This window comes from Oncorhynchus keta, chromosome 6 (assembly GCF_023373465.1).
Source record: "Oncorhynchus keta strain PuntledgeMale-10-30-2019 chromosome 6, Oket_V2, whole genome shotgun sequence".
NCBI lineage: Eukaryota > Metazoa > Chordata > Actinopteri > Salmoniformes > Salmonidae > Oncorhynchus > Oncorhynchus keta.
The window spans coordinates 14,616,764-14,642,125 of record NC_068426.1 but is presented as its reverse complement, the minus strand read 5'-3'; the positions used below and the strand labels follow the sequence as shown (position 1 = coordinate 14,642,125).

The 25,362-nt window shown below is 41.5% G+C and overlaps 3 protein-coding genes across 5 annotated transcripts; 2 read left to right on the top strand and 1 right to left on the bottom strand.

Moving 5' to 3' along the window:
- Positions 1-1,230: 1,230 nt before the first annotated feature.
- Positions 1,231-20,095, bottom strand: LOC118385012 (uncharacterized). Of its 2 annotated transcripts, XM_052520824.1 has the most exons (8): positions 19,910-20,095; positions 19,347-19,417; positions 19,085-19,258; positions 18,937-19,004; positions 18,788-18,847; positions 18,265-18,609; positions 16,860-16,981; positions 1,231-2,119 (listed from the first exon to the last, which is right to left on the bottom strand). In XM_052520824.1, the coding sequence occupies exons 1-6, from the start codon at positions 20,071-20,073 to the stop codon at positions 18,484-18,486; spliced, it is 663 nt and encodes a 220-aa protein (XP_052376784.1). In that variant the 5' UTR covers positions 20,074-20,095; the 3' UTR covers positions 1,231-2,119; positions 16,860-16,981; positions 18,265-18,483. The 2 variants fall into 2 exon arrangements, with proteins under 2 accessions (XP_052376784.1, XP_052376785.1); XM_052520825.1 differs by lacking the exons at positions 1,231-2,119; positions 16,860-16,981 and adding an exon at positions 17,862-17,955.
- Positions 2,041-11,625, top strand: LOC118385010 (UDP-glucose 6-dehydrogenase-like). The gene is made up of 12 exons (XM_035771782.2): positions 2,041-2,209; positions 5,625-5,793; positions 6,048-6,149; positions 6,549-6,749; positions 6,862-7,059; positions 8,880-9,027; positions 9,226-9,320; positions 9,470-9,600; positions 9,715-9,857; positions 10,114-10,205; positions 10,369-10,479; positions 10,895-11,625. The coding sequence occupies exons 2-12, from the start codon at positions 5,632-5,634 to the stop codon at positions 10,997-10,999; spliced, it is 1,488 nt and encodes a 495-aa protein (XP_035627675.1). The 5' UTR covers positions 2,041-2,209; positions 5,625-5,631; the 3' UTR covers positions 11,000-11,625.
- On the top strand, positions 15,658-18,040 carry LOC118385011 (putative nuclease HARBI1). Of its 2 annotated transcripts, XM_035771784.2 has the most exons (4): positions 15,658-16,351; positions 16,445-16,560; positions 16,674-16,785; positions 16,872-18,040. In XM_035771784.2, the coding sequence occupies exons 1-4, from the start codon at positions 15,919-15,921 to the stop codon at positions 17,261-17,263; spliced, it is 1,053 nt and encodes a 350-aa protein (XP_035627677.1). In that variant the 5' UTR covers positions 15,658-15,918; the 3' UTR covers positions 17,264-18,040. The 2 variants fall into 2 exon arrangements, with proteins under 2 accessions (XP_035627677.1, XP_035627676.1); XM_035771783.2 differs by having other exon boundaries at positions 15,659-16,560.
- Positions 20,096-25,362: the final 5,267 nt, after the last annotated feature.

Sequence of the window (25,362 nt, the reverse complement as noted above, 5' to 3'; positions counted from 1 at the left end):
TCTTTTTTTATGGGAAGTTTGACCAATGTCAACTAGAACAGATGTTTTTCAAGAATGGGGTGCCAAGTTGATACGCTACCAGTGGTGTAAAGTACTTAAGTAAAAATAAGTGGTGCAGCGGTCTAAGGTACTCCATCTCAGTGCTTGATGCATCATTACAGACACCCTGGTTCAAATCCAGGCTGTAGCACAACTGACCGTGATTGGGAGTCCCATAGGGCGGCGCACAATTGGCCCAGCATCGTCCGGGTATGGCCGGTGTAGACTAACATTGTAAATAAGAATTTGTTCTTAACTAACTTACCTAGTTATATATATTTGTTTATACTTGAAAGTACTACTTAAGTCGTTTTTGGGGGTATCTGTACTTTGATATTTTTGGCTACTTTTACTACACTACATTCCTAAAGAAAATAATGTACTCCATACATTGTCCCTGACACCCAAAAGTACTAGTTACATTTTGAATGCTTAGAAGGACAGAAATTGGTCCAATTCGCACACCTATCAAGAGAACATCCCTGGTCATTCCTACTGCCTCTGAGCTGGTGGACTCACTAAACACACACGCTTCATTTGTAAATTATGTCTGTTGGAGTGTGCCTCTGGCTAGATGTAAATTATGCCATGTGGTTTGCTTAATATAAGGAATTTGTAATGATTTATACATTTAAGTACGGTATATTTGAGCAGTTCTAAATACTTTTGATACTTAAATATATTTAAAACCAAAGACTTTGACTTTTACACCAGTAGTATTTTACTGGGTGACTTTCACTTGAGTCATTTTCTATTAAGGTATCTTTACTTTTACTCAAGTATGACAATTGGGTACTAGATCCAGCATTGCGCTCTACTTAGGACAAAGGGGCACCTAAAATTAGGCTAAGGTAATTACATTTGCCCTGAGGGTGGATAGAGAGAGGGAAGTGAATGAGTAGAGTGCTTTGGTGTGTAATGACTCCTAACTTTTCCTGGGTTAGTAACGATTTGGGGGAGCTGGGTATGACTTAATCTGACGAGTGGGTGGACCCTGGCCGTGTTTTCTTAGGAACACAACACAAAAACAGCAGTCATGATGCTGAGGGGGGAGGGGGGCGGACTAGTGAAATTACCCAGCACCGTAACACGTCAGCAATGAGTGTTTTAGAATATCCTTATTGAACAGCACCACGGTTTCCTAGCATAATACTACCGTAATGTGTATGGAATGAGGGACTACGATTGGGCTGTGAGACAATTCCCATGGCTTTTATTTGCAAATTCCAAATGCGTACTTACGAACCCCTCCCAACAATGCAGAAAGAAAAATATAGAATAAAAATAACAGGATATGAGACGTACTGTTTTTCTCTCCACCCAGCTGAGTTACTCGCTCTATAATAACAACGGGGAAGGACACTCCGCTGTGGTCTGTGCATGTCTGGTCTCAAATTGAGCTGGGTTGTGCCTCGCGGTTTACGATTAAATCAATACGATGAGTGGATTGCTTTTGTGACACTGTTACAAATTCCACTATGTTTTTCTATGCTGTTCTCCATTCATCCGTTAGTGTGATGGAATTGTATTATCATTGGACTAATAGAATATAGTATACTCCCACCACCTCTCCCATATCAGTCTCATCAACTTCCTTCTGCTATAGTTGTCTTTTGCTCAGCTTCATGTTTTGTCTCCAAGGTTTATAAATAATACTCAATATGTGAAATAATGTGTTTTCATTACATTTGCAAATGTTTCTGTCACACCCATGTACTAACTGGTGATAGGCAATCAATACTTAAACTACATGAACTGGATCTCAAATAACTAAATCCCCCTTCGAACAAGATTTTTCAGCCACACACTGGCATAACAATGTAATTACCCTGTAATAAATTGTATAATATGAACTTCTGTAACTTTGTTCCATAGACTGAATGGTTGCGTCTTCTTAAATTAACACATTTCTAGTAAGCATCAGTGGGGATGTGATGCTAAAGGAATGTGAAACCGCGCCGCCCTGTTTGAGATGTAGATAGAAGTCTCACGGTGGCACTCAGCATACCAAACTCTTTTCACTGGAGCATGCGTCCACACCACTTCTGATCGTCATCACCACAGACCAGCAATCATACCCCTGGAAGAAAATAAAACGGAATCACTTTAATGTGGTTGATAGTCTGTGAAATTGTATTCGGTTGAACAGCGCACCCATCATTAAACACTGGTAAGTGTTTTGTGTTTAGTGGGCTAGCTAGTTAGCCCCCCCCAAATAAGCTATCCAAATTGGCTTTGTAACGTTAGCTAGCTAAACACATTGATGATCGACTAGATGGGGATACATGCATGTAAATAACAGGTATGGATCAATTATAGGTGGCTGGTGTACAGGCGCAAATGACCGAGATACCGTTAGGTAGCTAGCTAGCAAATAACATCGAAGTGTTGGCCCCCACCTGAAACGTGTGGCCAAGTTTTAAACTCTCTAAATTACCGTGTGGGAAGTTTTAAACCCACACGTTTATACGTTACATACTCTAGTTGGTTCCGGAATTGGATCCCTTGATAAAGATGTTGAAATAAGACTGTATAAAATAAATACAAATACTGAGCTACAGTAGCTATATTGTATGCTCTATTTTATTTTATACTTAAACAAATTCTTTCTCGGAGCAATTGTATAACAAGTTAAGAGGCTCTCTCTCCTGTAATCAATACTTCAGCACCCTCCACTTACGAGGACAACCACACGGAGCTTTTTACTGAAAGGTTTTATGAGATTGGAGAACACATTGGGAGAAATCTCAGAACATTCAGAATCTTTCCAGATCCTTGATATCCTTCGCCTGCGCATATGGACTGCCCTTTTCAATTCATACTACAGGTTTTCAGTGGGGTTCAAGTCCGGATACAAATAACCATTGCGAAATATAGATCTTTGTGACCAATTAACCATCTTTGTAGATTTAGTTGTGTGCTTGGTTCCTCACCGGCCACAAAAGGGGTTCTGACTGTGAAATGCAGTTTTGTTCACTGAATAATTTTCGATGTTCGTTCAATATCCTAATCATCCCTCGAAAGATTCTTGACTTTGGTCTGGTTACTGTGATGATTGGTCTCCCGAGTGATGCAGCAGTCTAATGCACTGCATCTCAGTGCTGGAGGTGTCACTACAGACCCTGGTTCAATTCCAGGTTGTATCACAACCGTCTGTGATTGGGAATCCCGTAGGCCGGCGCACAATTGGCCCAGTGTCTTTAGGGGTAGACCTACATTGTAAATAAGAATTTGTTCTTAACTGACTTTCCTAGTAAAATTTTGAAAAAAATACAAATAAATAACTGATTTACTACTAATAAAGGGTATACTCATATCTGGCAGATCCTGTACATGGTAAAAGTTGGGAATAATGTATAATTTGTATCTAGTGCGGTGGAGGGCTAGGGGCCAATTATGTGTGCGCACGGTCGTGTGTTGACTGACAGTAGTCCCAGGAAGTTCCATCTGACTGCACATAGAGCCCTCTGTGATTTAGAGACAGCGTGGCAGCATAGGTAGAGTGAGGGGGAAACTGGTCAAATAGAGGTGGCTTAATTTGCTACACAGAATTTTCCTTTTAATTCCATTGATACCCACTGGGGAATTCAACTCAATCTTGAAGGTATTGCCATGAAACATTCAGATTATGCTTTGAAAATCATTTTAGTTTTGATAGTCAGTATTGACTTTCAAATAGCACAGCACATAAAGCCAACCAGGGTTCTCACCAAAAAATGAGAGGCACTGTGCCATCTTTTGGACTGGCTGTGCCACTAAGTAAAACATATATTTATATGGCAGGTGTTCAAAAACACAAATCTCTCGGGCCTCCACCCCAGCCATATTCGGCAGCACCACCTTGTTAAAAAATCCCGGTGAGAACCCTGCCAACGTTTTGACCTCGAGGCTGGTGCCCTTCTCAATGACGTGCTGGATACCAGACATCCTTGGGAAAGGACAAACTCAAAGGCTTGACTGAAACCATGGGTTGATGTGCTGGTCTAAAAAATATATATTTTCGAGGCTTTAGTTTATTACTTTGTTTATATAATTATTAAGGCATGGACTGTACACTGCAATTCAGCTCTTATATTCCAATGTTGTACACCATGACAAACTAAACTTGACTATTACGGCAAGTTATTAGAAAATGCATATACAGAGCATTCGGAAAGTCTTCAGACCCCTTGACTTTTTCCACATTTTGTTGTTACAGCCTTATTATAAAATTGAGTAAATAAATATTTTTCCTAATAAATCTACGCACAATACCCCATAATGAAAAAGCAAATTTGTTTTTAGGAAGTTTTGCAAATTGATTAAATATATAACAGAAATACCTCATTTATATATTCAGACCTTTTGCTATGCGACTCGAAATTGAGCTCAGGTACATCCTGTTTCCATTGGTCATCCTTAAGATGTTTCTACAACTTGATTGAAGTCCACCTGTGGTAAATTCAATTGATTGGACATGATTTGGAAAGGCAAGCACCTGTCTATATAAAGGTTGACAGTGCATGTCAGAGCAAAAACCAAGCCATGAGGTCGAAGGAATTGTCCGTAGAGCTCAGAGACAGGATTGTGTCGAGGCACAGATCTGGAGTACACCAAAAATGGCCTCATCATTCTTAAATGGAAGTAGTTTGGAACCACCAAGACACTTCCTAGAGCTGGCCGCCTGGCCAAACGGAGCAATCGGGGGAGAAGGGCCTTGGTCAGGTAGGTGACCAAGAACCCGATGGTCACTCTGACAGAGCTCCAGAGTTCCTCTGTGGAGATGGGAGAACCTTCCAGAAGGACAACCATCTCTACAGCACTCCACCAATCAGGCCTCTATGGTAGAGTGGCCAGACGGAAGCCACTCCTCAGTAAAAGGCACATGACAGCCCATTTGGAGTTTGCCAAAAAGGCACCTAAAGGACTCCCAGACCATGAGAAACAAGATTCTCTGGTCTGATGAAACCAAGATTGAACTCTTTGGCAGATGAAAACCTGCTCAGGACCTCAGACTAGGGGCGAAGGATCACCTTCCAACAGGACAACGACCCTAAGCACACGTCCAAGACAACGTAGGAGTGGCTTCGTGACAAGTCTCTGAATGTCCTTGAGTGGCCCAGACAGTGCCCAGACTTGAACGTTACAAGCTTGTAGCACCATACCCAAGAAGACTCAAGGCTGTAATCACTGCCAAAAGCATTTCAACAAAGTACTGAGTAAAGAGTCTGAATACTTATGTAAATGTGTTATTTCCGGTTTTTTAAACTTAAGTGGTTTTGCTTTGTCATTAAGGGGTATTGTGTGTAGATTGAGGAGGGGAAATTATTGTATCAATTTTAGAGTAAGGCTGTAATTTAACAAAATGTGGAAAAAGTCAATGGATCTGAATACTGTCCGAATGCACTGTATGTAATTGACACCCTGCTTGGTAAAGGATGTCAGTAGTGCCAGAGGTTAAAATAAATGACAGGCCCATCTGTATTTGCTTAGTTTCTGTTAAATGGACATGTTGGGAAAAAATATAGCTATTTTATCACTCAATCCATTGAAAAAAATGTTTTATGTAGACCCCCGTCTTACATGATTGTATTTTCTTTCTCGAGAGGGAGAATGATGGAGGTGAGGAGGATCTGTTGTATTGGGGCTGGCTACGTGGGCGGTCCCACCTGCAGCGTCATCGCCCAGATGTGCCCTGAAGTGACGGTTACCGTTGTTGACGTGAACGAGGACCGCATCCGTGCCTGGAATTCTGATAGCCTTCCCATCTTTGAGGTGAGTGGGAGGCAAGAAACTATCGGAATAGATCCCAATTTAGTAGAATTTGTCTCAACTGCAGGAAATTAAGTAAAACTGTATTACTCATTCATATCCAGGTTTCTCAAAGATCTGTTCTAACTTGTAATGGTCTTTACAATATTTCCAGCTTCTAGTGTTGCCACGTAAAGTCATTCATTTTGGCCACTTGACTTTTGATCTCTCATGATACTTTTGACTCTTGTGCTCTAACAACCTCTCTCTCTTTCTAGCTTGGACTCCAGGAAGTGGTGGACTCATGCCGCGGGGTCAACCTTTTCTTCTCCACAGACATTGATGAGGCCATAAAAAATGCAGACCTGGTCTTCATATCTGTAAATATTCCTTTTCAACACTTTCCTTTCTTATGTCAATTGCTTTCATTGGAATTATTTTTGAGACGTGTCTCAGTTTTGCTTTCTTTGAAGGTAATAGTAATCATTTGGTGGTTGTTTATATTTGTCCTATGCAAAAAAAAATTCATGTTTATTTTTTTTTGCATATCTCCCCCTAAGACAACCTCTGGGGGTCACGACCAGGGTCAGCAATTAGGGTTAAGTGCCTTGCTCAAGGACACAGACAGATATTCCACCTTGTCTGCTCGGGGATTTGACCTAGTGACCTTTAGTTAACTGGCCAAATGCTCAAACCACTAGGCTACCTGCCGCCCCAAAATGCAGTGATGGTGAAAGATGGTTGAATCCACTTGAAACATTTCCCCTTTCCTTTGCCAGGTTAATACGCCTACCAAGACATTTGGGATTGGTAAGGGTCGAGCAGCAGACCTGAAGTACATAGAAGCATGTGCCCGGCGCATTGCCGACGTCTCCAGTGGCTGTAAGATTGTTGTGGAGAAAAGCACAGTTCCTGTACGTGCTGCTGAGAGCATCCGCCGCATCTTCAATGCCAACACCAAGAGTAGCCTCAGCTTCCAGGTGATTTCAGGGGACAGGCTTGCATGGGTGGATGGACTGCACATCAAACGTCTACTTTCATCTACCTGCCATGTCTTCAGGTCTTTAAAATTATGATCTTGTTCTCCTGCAGGTTCTCTCAAACCCAGAGTTTCTTGCTGAGGGAACAGCCATCACTGATCTGAAGAATCCAGACAGGGTATTGATTGGGGGGGATGAGACCCCTGAGGGCCAACATGCTATTCAGGCCTTGCGGAGCATCTATGAACACTGGGTCCCCAAGAACAAGATCATCACCACCAATACCTGGTCCTCTGAGCTTTCCAAGCTGGTATTTATATGTCCTTCTATGTCCTTCTGTACATTACTGTATAACAATCTCAGGTCAGCAGTGTTACGATCTGAGACTAGAGGTCGACCGATTATGATTTTTCAACGCCGATACCGATTATTGGAGGACCAAAAAAAAACCCGGTACTGATTAATCGACCGATTTTTTTTTATTTTTATGATTTTTTATTTGTAATAATGACAATTACAACAATACTGAATGAAAACGTATTTTAACTTAATATAATACATCAATAAAAATCTATTTAGCCTCAAATAAATAACGAAATATGTTCAATTTTGGTTTAAATAATGCAAAAACGTGTTGGAGAAGAAAGTAAAAGTGCAATATGTGCCATGTAAAAAAGTTAACGATTAAGTTCCTTGCTCAAAACATGAGAACATATGAAAGCTGGTTGTTCCTTTTAACATGAGACTTCAATATTCCAAGATAAGAGGTTTTAGGTTGTAGTTAATATAGTATTTAAAGGACTAGTTCTCTATACAATTTGTATTTCATATACCTTTGACTATTGGATGTTCTTATAGGCACTTTAGTATTGCCAGTGTAACAGTATAGCTTCCGTCACTCTCCTCGCCCCGAACCAGGAACACATCGACAACAGCCACCCTCGAAGCAGCGTTACCCATCTCTCCACAAAAGCCACGGCCCTTGCAGAGCAAGGGGAACAACCGTTTGAAACGCTATTAGCGCGCACCCCGCTAACTAGCTAGCCATTTCACATCGGTTACACCAGCCTAATCTCGGGAGTTGATAGGCTTGAAGTCATAAACAGCTCAAAGCTTGAAGCACAGCGAAGAGCTGCTGGCAAACGCACGAAAGTGCTGTTTGAATGAATGCTTACCAGCCTGCTGCTGCCTACCATTGCTCAGTCAGACTGCTCTACCAAATATCAAATCATAGACTTAATTATAACACAATAACACACAGAAATACGAGCTTTTGGTCATTAATATGGTCGAATCCGGAAACTAAAACGTTTATTATTTCAGTGAAATACGGAACCGTTCCGTATTTTATCTAAACGGGTGGCATCTCTAAGTCTAAATATTCCTGGCATCCCTAAGTCTAAATATTCCTGTTACATTGTACAACCTTCAATGTTATGTCATAATTACGTAAACTTCTGGCAAATTAGTTCGCAACGAGCCAGGCTACTCAAACTGTTGCATATACCCTGACTCTGCATGCAATGAATGCAAGAGAAGTGACACCATTTCTACTGGTTAATATTGCCTGCTAACCTGGATTACTTTTAGCTAAATATGCAGGTTTAAATATATACTTCTGTGTATTGATTTTAAGAAAGGCATTGGTGTTTATGGTTAGGTACAGTTGTGCATGGTTAGGTTAAATCATCCCCCCACGTTGCATCAATTATATGCAACGCAGGACACGCTAGATAAACTAGTAATATCATCAACCATGTGTAGTTAACTAGTGATTATGATTGATTGATTGTTTTTTATATGATAAGTTTAATGCTAGCTAGCAACTTACCTTGGCTTCTTACTGCATTTGCGTAACAGGCAGGCTCCTCATGGATGAGAGGCAGGTGGTTAGAGCATTGGACTAGTTAACTGTTAGGTTGCAAGATTGAATCCCGGAGCTGACAAAGTAAAAAAAAAAAAAATCTGCCAAATCGGTATCCAAAAATACCGATTTCCGATTATGAAACCTTGAAATCGGCCATTCCGATTAATCGGCCGACCTCTATCTGAGACACCTCCTGCAATGTTTCCTGCCTTTATTCATTGGCTCACTTCTCTATCCTTGGTTTTCCCCCAAAAAAATTATAGGCAGCCAATGCCTTTCTTGCCCAACGTATCAGTAGCATCAACTCTATCAGTGCCCTCTGTGAGGTAACCGGTGCTGATGTGGAGGAGGTGGCACATGCCATTGGGACAGACCAGAGAATAGGCAGCCGCTTCCTGAAGGCCAGCGTAGGTGAGTGGGAGAGAAGCAAGGCGCGAGTGGTTGAGTTGTGGGGTAGTAACAGTTAAGTTCTGGTTGGATGAGATCATTGGATGACTGAGCGGTTGGATGAGATCATTGGATGACTGAGTGATTGTGTTTCAGTTATGGAAAAGTGGGATGTGAGTGGATGAGTTCAGTCATGATAGATTCTGTGTTTTTGTTTCACAGGATTTGGTGGCAGCTGTTTCCAGAAAGACGTTCTCAATCTTGTGTACCTATGCGAGGCGCTGAACTTACCCGAGGTTGCAAGATACTGGCAACAGGTGTGCTTTTATCATCAACTCAAAGTAGTGCAATACAGAACTCGCTTCTCATTTGATAAGACATTGCTGTAACACTTTTTTGTTTTACGGTCAGTAAAATACAGTATCACAATGACAAATGTTGAACATCTCATTGTTGTGTCTCCCAGGTTATAGAGATAAACGACTACCAGCGAAAACGATTCTCCTCACGGATAATCAACTGCCTCTTCAACACAGTGACAGACAAGAAGATAGCCTTGCTCGGATTTGCTTTCAAGAAAAACACTGGCGATACAAGGTATGGAGGGGCATTTCAAATATTTATCTGCTTACATCCAAAGCTCTGAGCGTATTGTCCTGTTGCCCCCTCCATGCTCATATACTCATATCCTTGTGTGCATTTTGTTTTTAGGGAATCCTCTAGTATCTACATCAGTCGCTACCTGCTGGAGGAGGGAGCCTGTCTACACATCTATGACCCAAAGGTTAAAGCTGAGCAGATCATGCAGGACCTGACTAAGCCCACACCCTCAGAAAGACATGACACTGCCACAGGTAGCCACAGTGTTCTTTCTGTAAATTAATATAACAGTAAATCCTAAAGACGATTAACAAGAATACCTTTATTGAATACATAATGATATTTCAAGGGGTGTTCTGTTCTCTCTGTGTTAGGTGTTAGTTGCCATAACGTGGGAGACTTTTTTTTCGCTCATTCTAATGAGATTATTTTAATGTTTGTTGTACAATTGTGTGAAAAAGTTGTATTTATATGCATGAAGTAATCCTTGTTTATTCTCGCTCATCCTAGTTTCTCGTCTAGTCACCATCGTCACAGACCCATACAAGGCTTGTGAGAATGCCCATGCAATTGTGATCTGCACAGAGTGGGATATGTTCACGGTGTGTATTTACATTTTTAAGCTACTCACTCATCAAATGGCAAGGAGATGACTCTGGCCACACAGATATTTTGGTGCCACTTATATAATAACATATCGTTGCACTGTTCATTGATGAAAGGGAGCTCTCAATGTAAACCGTGAAGTCTATATTTGTATTGCAGGAACTGGACTATGAGAGGATCCATAAAGCCATGCTGAAACCTGCCTTCATCTTTGACGGCAGAAGGATCTTGGACAGCTTGCACGACCAACTCCAGCATATTGGCTTCCAGGCGAGTAACCATGGCCACAGTAAAATGTATATGTTTTGTAACATACACTGGATAGGTGCAAGTGAAATGTGTTGCTTTACAGGGTCAGCCATAGTAGTATGGCAAACCCTGGAGCAAATTAGGGATAAGTGCCTTAGTCAAGGGCACATCGGCAGATTTTTCACCTTTTCGAACTGGTCCAACACTCTAACCGCGAGGCTAATAGTTATCCTACAGTAAGACGTGAACAATGTCTAGGACTCTGATGAGATTATGAAAACACCCTAAGACCTGTCTTTTCTTTTGGAAGGCTGTGCTGACAAAAAGCTAAAGATCCATTCACAGCAGCATGCTTAGTGAGTCCCATTAGTATTTGAAAAAAGTTGAGTAATAGACAGTCCAGCAGTTTCCAAAGTAACTGTTTTGTCCTTTCCAGGTGGAGACTATTGGGAAAAGAGTTAACCAAAGAATCCCTTTCACTACCAGTGGCGACAGGTCAGACATGGACCAACCGCAGCCATTGAAGAAGAACAAACTGTGAAGTGTTCTTTACAGGACAGCAGCGTCAGAGCCGGCTCAATGCAGTAGTAAATGAAACCAAGTTATCATTTTGCTGTAATATTAAAATCAGTCATTTCAGCACCTGCATCAACTAGATGGGATGACTTCAAACAAATAATTATGTTAGCTACAATGAAAGAGAGGCCTGGATAATGTTTTGGTTAGGGTTCAAGATCTGGTTTGTCGGCTACATGCGGCAACAATATCCCTCCAAACTTATGCTTCATTTCTTTGTTTTGTGCATGTTGGACAACTACCAGGGTTTGGATGTTTTACTTACACAAGGGGTAAAACAACTTAAACTGATTTCATAACTTTCTGTATTTGCCCTTTTTTCAAGTTTTCTGCCTAAAAAGTATTCCTGTATGAAAGCAATTTTTAAAGGACAGATTCCATTTTTCTTACTGAAGATAATGTATTTAGTTTTTATTCATTTCAAAGCAATTTTTATACAAGATGGTGCTAGTTGAATGTGAACTTAAGCAGTGTGAACATGAACCCGAAAATGCAATATTCAAATTATATGTATTATCTTTATGCATGAACTCTGTAAAGTAAAACATTTATCTATAGTTTTTACATGCAGAATAAAAAGCATTTTTAGTATCTGTAATTTAAAAAAATAATAATTTGCAGGCCCAGAATCAATAGTACTGTACTACAATTATGTTACTTTCTCTCAAGTGTTGTGTACTATGTAGTGGTGTCCCCCTCTTTAGTTAGTTAGAGGTCTCATGGATGGTCAGGCATTCGCACGGTCATTCTGTCAGCTAATTCTAGGAAACTGCATATGGAACTGCATACCTCGGTCGACAGTCTTGATGCACTGCTGGGTTCTCCATGGAGCAGTGGCTTTATTTGACACATTAACCTAATCCTCAACATCTGTTCTGCTCTGACAAATGCACTTTAGCAACAAGGCCCAAATTATGACGCACATGTAGTGCCTTCAGAAAAATATTCATACCCCTTGATTTATACCACATTTAGTTGGTGTTACAGCCTGAATTCAAAATGGATTCAATATTTTTTCCCTCACCAATCTCCACACAATACCCCGTTATGACAAAGTGAAAACATGTTTTTAGATAAAAAAATGAAATACAGAAATATGTAAGTATTCACACCTCTTTGCTATGGCACTCCAAATTGAGCTTAGGTGCATCCAATGTGCATCCAATTTCCTTTGATCATCCTTGGGATGTCGCTACAACTTGATTCGAGTCCAATTCAATTGTTTGGACATCATTTTTAGAAAGAAACACACCTGTCGTGCGGCAGGTTAGAACGTGGGCCGGTAACCAAAGGTTGTTGGTTCAAATACTGGAGCTCACGAGGTCAAAAATATATAATCTGTCACTGTGCCCTTGAGCAAGGCACTTAACCCTAATTGCTCCAGGGGCACTGTACAATGGCTACCCATACTGTGACCCCAAAAAACAACATTTAGATTACACACTTGCCTGCAACAGGACAGATATAAGCACCCCCCAAATTGTTATTATATAGAAGGTCCCATAGTTGTCAGAGTAGAATCTATACCTTGAAGTCCAAGGAACTGTACGCACAGTACCAGTCAAAAGTTGACACACCTACTCATTCAAGAGTTTCTTTATTTTGACTATTTTCTACATTGTAGAATAATAGTGAAGACATTAAAACTATGACATAACACATATGGAATCATGTAGTAACCAAAAAAAAGTGTTAAATAAATCATTTATATTTGAGATTCTTCAATATAGCCACCCGTTGCCTTGATGACAGCTTAGCACAACCTTGTCATTCTCTCAATCAGCTTCACCTGGAATGCTTTTCCAACAGTCTTGAATGAGTTCCCACATATGCTGAGCACTGTTGGCTGCTTTTCCTTCAATTTGCGCCCCAAATAATCCCAAATCATCTCAATTGGGTTGAGGTCAGGTGATTGTGGAGACCAGGTAATCTGATGCAGCACTCCATCACTCTCCTTCTTGGTCAAATAGCCCTTACACAGCCTGGAGGTGTGTTGGGTCATTGTCCTGTTGAAAAATCAAATCCAAATCAAATGTATTTTTATATAGCCCTTCGTACATCAGCTGATATCTCAAAGTGCTGTACAGAAACCCAGCCTAAAACCCCAAACAGCAATCAATGCAGGTGTAGAAGCACGGTGGCTAGGAAAAACTCCCTAGAAAGGCCAAAACCTAGGAAGAAACCTAGAGAGGAACCAGGCTATGTGGGGTGGCCAGTCCTCTTCTGGCTGTGCCGGGTGGAGATTATAACAGAACATGGCCAAGATGTTCAAATGTTCATAAATGACCAGCATGGTCGTATAATAATAAGGCAGAACAGTTGAAACTGGAGCAGCAGCACGGTCAGGTGGACTGGGGACAGCAAGGAGTCATCATGTCAGGTAGTCCTGGGGCATGGTCCTAGGGCTCAGGTCCTCCGAGAGAGAGAAAGAAAGAGAGAATTAGAGAGAGCATATGTGGGGTGGCCAGTCCTCTTCTGGCTGTGCCGGGTGGAGATTATAACAGAACATGGCCAAGATGTTCAAATGTTCATAAATGACCAGCATGGTCGTATAATAATAAGGCAGAACAGTTGAAACTGGAGCAGCAGCACGGTCAGGTGGACTGGGGACAGCAAGGAGTCATCATGTCAGGTAGTCCTGGGGCATGGTCCTAGGGCTCAGGTCCTCCGAGAGAGAGAAAGAAAGAGAGAATTAGAGAGAGCATATGTGGGGTGGCCAGTCCTCTTCTGGCTGTGCCGGGTGGAGATTATAACAGAACATGGCCAAGATGTTCAAATGTTCATAAATGACCAGCATGGTCGTATAATAATAAGGCAGAACAGTTGAAACTGGAGCAGCAGCACGGTCAGGTGGACTGGGGACAGCAAGGAGTCATCATGTCAGGTAGTCCTGGGGCATGGTCCTAGGGCTCAGGTCCTCCGAGAGAGAGAAAGAAAGAGAGAATTAGAGAGAGCATATGTGGGGTGGCCAGTCCTCTTCTGGCTGTGCCGGGTGGAGATTATAACAGAACATGGCCAAGATGTTCAAATGTTCATAAATGACCAGCATGGTCGTATAATAATAAGGCAGAACAGTTGAAACTGGAGCAGCAGCACAGCCAGGTGGACTGGGGACAGCAAGGAGTCATGTCAGGTAGTCCTGGGGCATGGTCCTACGGCTCAGGTCCTCCGAGAGAGAAAGAAAGAGAGAAGGAGAGAATTAGAGAACGCACACTTAGATTCACACAGGACACCGAATAGGACAAGAGAATTGGGAAGTTGAAAAAATATGGAACTACCCAGACTCTGCCTAGTGCTAGCTGTCCGACCAAACTGAGCAACCAGGCAAGAACGACCTTGGTCAGGGAGGTGACCAAGAACCCAATGACCACTGACAGAGCTCCTTGGCTGAGATGGGAGAACCTGCCAGAAAGACAATAGTCTCTACAGCACTTCACCAATCTGGGCTTTATGGAAGAGTGGCCAGACAGAAGCCACTCTTGAGAAAAAGCCACATGACAACAAACCTGGAGTTAGCCAAAAGGATGTGAAAGACTCAAGAGCATAAGGCAAGACATCCTGTGGTCTGAAGAGACAAACATTTAAATATTTGGCCTGAATGCAAAGCGCCATGTCTGGAGAAAATCAGGCACAGCATCACCCGTCTAACACCATCCCTACTGTGAAGCATGGTGGTGGCAGCATCATGCTATGGGAATGCTTTTCAGCGGTAGGGACTGGGAGACTGGTAAGGATAGAGAAAACAATGAATGGAGACAAATACAGGCAAATCCTTGATGTGAACCTGCTTCAGAGTGCAAACGACCTTAGACTGAGGGCAAAGATTTACGTTCCAACAGGACAATGACCCCAAGCATACAGCCAAAGAAATGCTGGAAAGTCCTTGAGTGGCCCAGCCAAAGCCCAGACTTGAATCCTATAAAAAAAATCTGTGGAAAGACTTGAAGATTGCTGTTCACTGCCACTCCCCATCTAATTTAGCAGAACTTGAGAAAATCTGCAAGGAAGAATGGGAGAAAATCCCCAAATCCAGATGTGCAAAGCTGATACAGACATACCCAAGATGACTCAAAGCTGTAATCTCAGCCAAAGGTGCTTCTACAAAGTGTTGATTTAGGGATGTGAATACTTATGTAAATTAGATATTTCTGTATTTAATTTTCAATAAATGTGCAACCATTTCAAAAATGTTTGCACTTTGTCATAATGGGATATTGTGTATGGATGGGTGGGGAAGATACCTACCTTTAATACCTTTTTAATTCAGGCCGTAACACAACTAAATGTGGAATAAGTCAAGGGGTATGAATATGTTCTGGAGGCACTGTATGTGTTGTCCACTAATCATAACTGTAAGTACGCAATTTCATTTCAATAACAGTGGAGAGCGAAAACCATTGATGATCATGCCAAAGCAGATTGATTGCATTCAGTCACCACAGTTTATATTGCTCATGCAAAGAGGGGAGGATTTAAACTTTTATGCAATCACTACCACTAAATATTCAGAGACAAACAGTATTTCAATTTCATGTAAGCTATTCATGCCATTGGTATTTACAAATACTCAAAATACATCCCTCATAGGGACTGGGGGTGAAATAACATGTAGCTCGCTAATCTTCCTCTATTTCTGGACTCAGGTGAGAGTATTTGCACTGAAGTGAATGGGAAAACAAACTGAAAATATATATTTTTTTTATTGCCATTATTAAATTTGTGATTGTTTTAATAGTTGACAATTCTTACAGTTAATATGTTGTTTTTGTTGAATTCACAATTAATTCATTTGGGGGCTTTTATTTTGAAGATGTCATTCCGGATATTCCGTCAGCAGAGAAAACAAATGAACGTTTTTTCCATCCACGAATTTTGCTTTGAACGATGGCGTGCCCTTTTTTACGAGATCCAATTGACATCGGGGCACAAGTTGTGAGAAAAACAATACGAACTAAGCGTTTGTTCAGAGACAGACAAAATCCTCTAAGTTTTTCCGAAGAATACATTAACGAGAGGTATCACTTCTCGTCTCATTGTATAGTATACCTGGCGGATCTGTTGACACCTTCATTGAGCAACGATACACTGCGCAGCTGTGCGCTTACAGTAATGCAAACACTCTGCATCGGTTTACATTTTTTCGCATGTGGAGAATATATGCATGCAGTCGGCGACGCTGAAAACTTGAGCAAATCCACAGTTTGTCGAGCCATACGGAGAATATGCATCGCACTGACGAGAATTCTCCCTGATTTCGTGAAGTTCCCTGGTCATTGTTCTCAACAAGAAGTTAAAGACGGATTTTATAGAATAGCAGGTTATGTATTTCATAGTAGGCCAATGCTTTTGTTAGCTTACAGTTTAACTTACTGGTACTATCTAAATAATTTAACGCCTGTGATCGTTGCAGGACTACCTAATGTTATTGGTGTGGTGGACTCCACTCACATATCCATCAAAGCGCCTTCAGGACCAGAGGTATCTGATTATACTAATCAGAGATCATTTCACAGCATAAATGTGCAGGTAATACTGGGGAAGGTGTAAATGCTTAACTGTGATAAAGAAATAATATATTTAAAAAATATATTCCTAGAGAATGTAATTTTAAAACTCACTGCATTGTAAATCTTTTCCAGATGGTTTGTGATTCGCAATGTCTCATCACAAACATTGAGGCAAAGTGGCCTGGATCTGTGAATGACTTCCACATACTCCAAAAGAGTGTGCTGTACCATCAGTTTCAGCAAGGTGACAACATTACACAATCACAATGACAAATGTTACAACTTCCAAGTTCTATGATTTCAGCATGTCTCTCTTACCTCACTTCTCAGGTTGTTTTGATGGGCAGCTTGTGGCTGACAATGAGTATCCCTGTCTTCCATTCTTGATGACGCCATACCTGAATCCTAAACCAGGCGCAGAGAGCTGCTTCAACGAGGCACTGTACGAGACAAGGGCATGCATTAAGACAACATTCACCACGTTACGGTCCCGATTTGGTTGTTTGAAGGGTCTCAGAGTATCGCCACAGAGAGCTTGTGACATAATAGTGGCATGCATGGTCCTTCATAACGTTTCAATCATTCGTAAGGAGGCTCCACCCTGTTTCAGTTGGATGCCCCGGAAAAACCCAGAGCCTGTTCACTGTGATTACCAAGATGGTACAGCAATCAGGGATAGCATTGCTGCTCAGCTCTTTGTGTCATGCAGCCAAGTGTTATGACAATTTCACACAATTACATTTTCTCCACTAAGTGATTGAACCACAGTGGCCTTTTCTCAATTGGATTTGCTCAACTCCTGGATCCCATGTCCTCTGTTCTCTCTGGCCCCCATTTTTTTTTAAAGTTAAAAGCTAATGAGATTTGAAAATGTGCTTGTATGAAATGATTCCTCCAATCATGCATCATCAGGCAAATTACATTTACAGGGTGGAATCACAAAATACATGCAGCTAGTTGTACAAGCTATTTTATATATAAAAGGATAGCATATTGTTTAAATGTTTGCATGCTTTTCTGATTTTAGAAAACAATTGGTGATTCATAGGGGGTGTGGCAGATGTCAAAACATTTCTGAAAAGGACTCCGGTAAGCTACACTTGTGCTTCCTTGCCAAAAGGAGGCTATTGAGGAGGGGAGGACAGTCTTCCGTTTGCCTACTAACAAATTAACATGCTCCTCGACCACTTTCTGGGTCACGGGAGAAGGGTAAGACTTCTGCCCAAATGAGAAAAGGCCACTGACTACATATAGACACTGCACCACTCCAGAGATATGCCCTCCAGAAATCAGTAAATGGAAGAAGGAATCTGACACACCTTTTTTGGGGGGAGGGGGGGAGAACATTTATTCAATAAGTAAAACTGAAAGATTGCAATAACTGTACATAAGCATGATTCATTTCCGTTCATGACTGCAAAGAAAAGAGAAACATGTAAACATGAGCTAAGGTTGATAGAAATTTCATGAATAAATCCAACATTTGGTTAAATTAGAAATATGACAACTGGTTGTTGACGTGATGTGGATGGGTTTAGGTTAAGTTACATTCTGAACAGCCTTCCTGTTAGTTTTCTCCAATCCTGGGCCTTTTACCACCAAGTTTGACTTTGTTTATGCAAAAGTTCTAAGTTGATTGTTTATTTAACTGTCCTACAATTCTACTAACATGATGCTGCTTGTGTGACATGACATCTTGTAAACATTAAGGTGTGGAACTTACATTTAATTGTTTCTCAAGTAATTTCATCTCCAAGGACATCTTTTGCATCTTTAATCTCCTGTAGTCAATCTCCTGTTGCAAGTATTTCATATACAAGTCCTTCACTTGGACATTTGAGGGCTTTCTTTTTGTCCCCCTTAAAAACATTGAGATTTAATCAAATGCATAATTTGTATTAATGGCTGCCATTACACCCATAATTTTCTCAGTATATTGTATTCATAATGTAGAAATATTAGACCTTACATGGCAAACACTTTTTTTTTGGCATAATCTTACCTCTCTGTCCCATGTTTTGGAAGTGGATGGTGTGGCCTCAGGTGAGGTCTCGTTTATGCCTGGACCCTACGGAGGTGTAATGTTTAGGCCATTATCTTTATCTATGAGGTCTGATAACTGATTAGGCCACTTCCAGAATACTTTATATAATAACTATATACGCATCAAATACATTAATTTAACACATTCCACTTGAACATTTTCCAACCACACATCTCTTCTGAATAAACCATATTAGGCCTACCTCATGTATAGACGAATCTGACGTGATATCTTCAGCATTGTCAATGTATACGACTGGTGCCTGAAACATACAAAGTAGTCAAATTAACAAAAGTACAGTAGGCTGAGAAACAACTGCTTGAATGTTATCGGTAGCTTTCGACAACTCACATTATCCAATGACACTTCGGACCCAGATTCTGCTGTGATCTCCTCTGATGTCATGTGGTTTGCTAGCACTGCAAATGTGTTTAAAAAATGGTGAGGTCAATGCCAGATCTAAAAAGATGCAGTGGTGATCTCAATGGATTAGACTTGCCTCTCACAAAGTTTGAGCAGGAGAGTGTTGACTTGAGTTCTGTGGAAGAGGTTTCCTCTGTGATGGTGTCTATAGTGGAACAGAATTTATGGGTTTCAGCCATCAGGTCCTCTGCAGCAGAAAAGACAGGTTGCAGTGGGTCTAGCGTGGTCTTCCGCCGATCTGCTTTTTTGGCTGGAATCAGAGATTACATTGTAAATTAGTATCTTGACAAAACGTCACAGTGGAGCCTATGGGGCAGTGCACAGACTGTGCAGCTCACCTGTTTGTACCATGTTCTTGTATTTCACCTTGACCTGCAGCCAACTTCGTTTTACTCCAGATGGATTAACCCTGTCAGGTAGGTGAAATAGTTTAATCTGAATCAATGAGTAGTTACAACATCTCTACACACAACAAATAGCCTATCCAAAAACTGGATTGTTTACTTTGTGTAACTTTCATCTCCACTGACTGTGACTTGAAATTGCAATATTTTCGCAAGCCGTAGGTTGACATCTTGCTATTTCAATGGATAACCACAGATGAGATGGATGAGGGAAAGCATGTAACCTTAACAGTAACCGTTATCTTTAGAATAAGGTTAATTAGCTAGCTATACTAGCTGTTCGAAGATGCTGGTCAGACAGCTAACTTAGTTAGCTGAATTTGCTATCAGACAGGAATTACAAAGCCATTCATGGTTCCTTGTCAGACTGTACAAGCTGTACAAGTAACAAGCTAGTTAGTCAGCCCACTTCTTTACCCAGAGAGCTATCAACCAATTCATCACGCTACACTCACTGGGTACTGTATTTAAAATCTATGCCACCTCACGTTACTTACGCGTTGACTGAATCGGCAATTTTCTGCCATGCTGCCTGTCTCGCTTTACCAGCAGCAGTTGTATTCTTTTTGTGATTGAAAATATGTTTTAGGTCCTCAAACCGCTGAAGTATAACTTGCTGCTCTGCAGCACTGAAAAAGGCTGCCCTATCTCCCTTTTCCATTTTTTAAAATCACGTGGTGTGGTCGTTGTCATGGAGACTTACACATCCTCCTTGCTCAGGCTATTTATTTATCTTTATTTGTTTACATTATTTGAATATGATGCCCTACCTAAACAGATTCTGAAAATGAGAGAAAAGTAGATGCATATGATATTGAGAAATTAGATAAGAACATTTTATGCCCTCTAAGAGGGCATAATGACCTTTATGGCACACAGACACACGTGCAAGCCCTGGCCTGTACAGGGTCAGTCTCAGAAATTTCAAACCTGTAACATTATTTTGTTTGTTATTTTAATTTTATAATTTTGTATAATTGTTTGTTTATTTTTAATGTATTTATTTATTTATTTTTACCCTTTTTTTCCCCCAATTTCATGGTAAGGTATTGGTAGTCTTGGACAGTCTTGTCTCAATGCTGCAATTCCTGTACGGACTCGGGAGAGGCGAAGGTCAAGAGCCTCCGAAACACGACCCAACCAAGCTTCTTGACCCAACCACTGATTCTTGACACAATGCCCACTTAAACCGGAAGCCAGCCAATGTGTTGGAGGAAACACCTGGTATACCTGGCAACCGTGCATGTGCCCGTGCATGTGCCCGGCCCGCCACAGGAGTCGCTAGAGCAAATAGGACATCCCTGTCGGCCAAACCCTCCCCTAACCCGGACAACGCTGGGCCAATTGTGTGCCGCCCCATGGGTCTCCCAGTCGCAACAGAGCGTGGACTCGAACCAGGATCTCTAATGGAACAGCTAGCAACTGCGATGCAGTGCCTTAGACCACTGCTCCACTCGGAAGGCCCAACCTGTAAAGTTGTTAATGTGGGAGCCAGTCCTTCTGCCTAGGCCTAGGGAGACTAGCCTAGAGGTTAGAGTGTTGGGCCTGTAACCAAAAGGTTGTTGGTTCGAATACCTGAGCTGACAAGGTGAAAAATCTGTCGATGTGCCTTCGAGCAATGCATTTAACCCTAATTTGCCTCGGGGGGCGCTGTATTCCTATGGCTGACCCTGTAAGACAACACATTTCACTGCACCTATCCAGTGTATGTGACAATGAAAAGAAAAAATTAATAAACAAATTTAGTACACAATCTGTTTCAAGCAGACCACCATAGTCTTGTGCCCAAGAACGCACTCACATCTGTAGCCATGATAGGCTGGTCATGGCTCACATCAACACCCTCACCCTGGACCCGTTCACTCCAATTCGCATACCGCCCTAACAGATCCACAGATGATGTAATCTCTATTGCAACCAACACTGCCCTCACCCATCTGGACAAAATACCTATGTAATAATGCTGTTCATTGACTACATACAGCTCAGGAATTCAACGCCATAGTCCCCCCCAAGCGCAGGACCCTGGGACTGAACACCTTCTGCAACTAGATCCTAGACTTCCTGGCAGGACATCCTCAGGCGGTTAGGGTGGGCAACAACACATCAGGGGTGTGTGCTTAGTCCCCTACTGCACTCTCTGTTCACCCACGACTGCAAGGCCACATAAATCAAACACAGGGCATGCACCAGAATGAATCAGTTGGAATGACCTTTGACTTCCATAGGTGGCACATTTTTTTCACAGGACCTCCTATGTGTGCACAGGCTTACTTACGGGTTCACCATTTTTAAATGGATGTAATAGTAAAGACCATAGGCAGTTTGTCACGATCATCATAAGAAGCGGACCAAAGCGCAGCGTGGTGTGAATGCATCATTTAATAGATTACGAAAAACACGAAGTAAACTGTACAAAAACAACAAATAACGACCGTGAAGCTGTCATAAGAACTGTGCTGACACAAGCAACTAACATAGACAATCACCCACAAACAAACAGTGAAACCCAGGCTACTTAAGTATGATTCTCAATCAGAGAAAACTAATGACACCTGCCTCTGATTGAGAACCATACTAGGCCGAAACATAGAAATCCCAAAATCATAGAAAAACAAACAGACTGCCCACCCCAACTCACGCCCTGACCATACTAAATAACGACAAAACAAAGGAAATAAAGGTCTGAACGTGACACAGTTCCTGAGTTTCAAGTTTGTGGAAGCTCACAATTTAATTTACCATTTCAACCGATCTGTGTGCCAGTTATGATTATTTTTATATGCGTATTTTCGTGGAATAGTTTCATTTCAATAATAATGTTTCAAAATCATTGTCACGTGGTTAATCATATAAATCTGAAGTCAAATGATAAAAATCAAAAAGTTAAAATTCAACTAAGCCGAGAGAACCAGCCTAATATGGACACATTGATACACTGTGGTCCATTGTTGGCTAAAGAAATAAAAGAATATAACTCAGAGATGGCCAATGCAGCAGTAGGGCTATAACGTATATGGTCAAATAAGTAAAATACATAGGCCTAAAGCCAACAAATAAAAACAGTAGAACATATTATGGTTCTTTCAATCACATTCATCTCTCGACTCTGCCTGTCTACTTCCCTTTCTATCTGTCTTAACTTGAGCTATTGCTAGTGAAGTGCAACATTGTAATACATATTCACTGGGTTCGCCGGAAGCTGTCGCAAGCACATTTGACATTTTTATCAACTTGCCTATTCCGGGTGCTCAGAGTCTCCTGTGTCAGTGAGCTCAGGACAGACAAGTGTTTTTATGACGTTTCCACTGGATATATCCCATACAAAAAGCTAGCTTTTAAACTGCAGTAAAAATAGTGTTATTGTGGACGCAGTATTTGCAGCAATACCGCAGTTATAATGCACTCATGATATTTTGGTCTTTCCCACTGAGGTTTGGTGATTATCGAGGTCGGGAGTGTTGGCTAAGTCATCCTCCCTGGTCAAGTATTTTGAATGATTTTATTTAGACAGAAGTAATTATGTAATTTTGGCGAAACATCCATTTACTTTAGGGCAATCCAGTATCCTGACAGTGCACTGATCACCCGCTAACTATCTTTTCCAATTCTGACTCTTATGGTCCAGACAGCATCAGGTACGTTGTCTACACATACTGAGACAGAGGGGCGCCGTTTCCCTTGCTGGAATGCTTTAACAATGTCTGTGTCACGTTCTGACCTTTATTTCCTGTGTTTTGTATTTAGTTAGTATGGTCAGGGCGTGAGTTGGGTGGGCAGTCTATGTTTGTTTTTCTAGGTTTTGGGAATTTCTATGTTTCGGTCTAGTATGGTTCTCAATCAGAGGCAGGTGTCATTGGTTGTCTCTGATTGAGAATCATACTTAGGTAGCCTGGGTTTCACTGTGTGTTTGTGGGTGATTGTTCCTGTCTCTGTCTTTGCACCAGATAGGACTGTTTTGAGTTTTCACATTTCTTGTTTTTTGTAGTCAGTTGTTCATGTGTACCTTAACGCATTAAAAAGGAACCATGGACAATTACCACGCCGCGTATTGGTCCTCTGATCCGTTTCGCCTCTCCTCTTCGAAAGAAGAGGAGGAAATTCATTACAGTCTGGTTTCTCTGTCCTGATAATGTTGAGGGAGTGTGTGCGCCTGAGCACACACAGAAGTAGGCCTGCTGCATACAAAAGTCTGAAAATTGCAATTTTTTAATGTGATTCTTATTGAACTATTATTCAAAACAAATTAGGCCACCTGCCGGGAACAGGGTTGGGATGAAAAAAGAAGAAAAAAGGACAAAACACACATCATGACAAGAGACACCACAACACTACATAAAGAGAGACAAAGACAACAACGCAGCAAGGCAGCAACACATGACAGACAACAACACAGTAGCAACACAACATGGCAGGTGCACAACATGGTAGCAGCACAAAACATGGTACACACACACACACTATTGGGCACAGATAACAGCACAAAGGGCAAGAAGGTAGAGACAACAATATATCACGCGAAGCAGCCACAAGTGTCAGCAAGAGTGTGCATGATTGAGTCTTTGAATGAAGAGATAAAACTGTCCAGTTTGAGTGTTTTTTGCATCTCGTTCCAGTTGCTAGCTGCAGCAAACTGAAAAGAGGGGTGACCCAGGGTTGTGTGTGTTTTGGGGACCTTTAACAGAATGCGACTGACAGAACGGGTGTTGTATGTAGTGGATGAAGGCTGCAGTAGGTATCTCAGATAATTGTATAAATAATCATCAAACAGTGGGTCTTGCGATGGGTATACAGAGATGACCAGTATAGAGTGGAGTGATGTGTCCTATAAGGAGCATTGGTGGCAAATCTGATAGCCGAATGGTAAAGAACATCTTGCCGCTCGAGAGCACCCTTACCTGCCGATCTATAAATTACGTCTCCGTAATCTAGCATGGGTAGGATGGTCATTTCAATCAGGGTTAGTTTGGCCCCTGGGGTGAAAGAGAAGCGATTACGATAGAGGAAACCAAGTCTAGATTTAACCTTAGCCTGTAGCTTTGATATGTGCTGATGTAACAGTATAACTTTAGACCGTCCACTCGCCCATACCCAGGCACGAACCAGGGACCCTCTGCACACATCAACAACAGTCACCCACGAAGCATCGTTACCCATCGCTCCACAAAAGCCACGGCCCTTGCAGAGCAAGGTGAACCACTACTTGAAGGTCTCAGAGCAAGTGACGTCACCGATTGAAACGCTATTTAGCGCGCACCACCACTAACAAGCTAGCCGTTTCACATCCGTTACACTGAGAGAAGGACATTATACCATCTAGCCATACTCCAATGTACTAGTATGAGGCAATGTCTGATTTCTGGTTGACATAACTCCCCATGTCCACCACTAATAAGATGAGCTTCTCAATAATGTTTTCCTCACACAGTAAATCAACAAAGTCTGTTATTTTACATCCATTGGCAATGATAGTTCCTCAGTAGTTGAAAAATCTTTCCAACACCAAGCCTCGGTGTGAAAGAGCAACATATATTGATCTGATGATTCCATATATCCAGCGAAAACTTCCTAAAAATAACAGCTTTCCTGAGCTCACTGGTGTGGGAAACTCAGAGTGCCCGAAAAACGCTAGTTGATACAATGTTGCAAGTTCCCTAGAGTGACAAATTCAGGCTGGACCCAGTTGATGATTTAAAACAATGTTGCACTTCACTAGCAATAGCTCAAGTCAAGAAAGATAGAAAGGAAGTCAGACAGGTGGAGTAGAGAGATGAATGTGATTGAAAGAGACAGAATTTTCATCAGGATATTTTATACTGTTTTTATTTGTCGGCTTTAGTTGAAGATTGATCACAGTGTATCTGTAACGGCGTTCGTCTGTTGAAGGAGAGTCGGACCGAAATGCAGCGTGGTGGTTACTCATGTTCTTTAATGAAGAATATAGCGATAC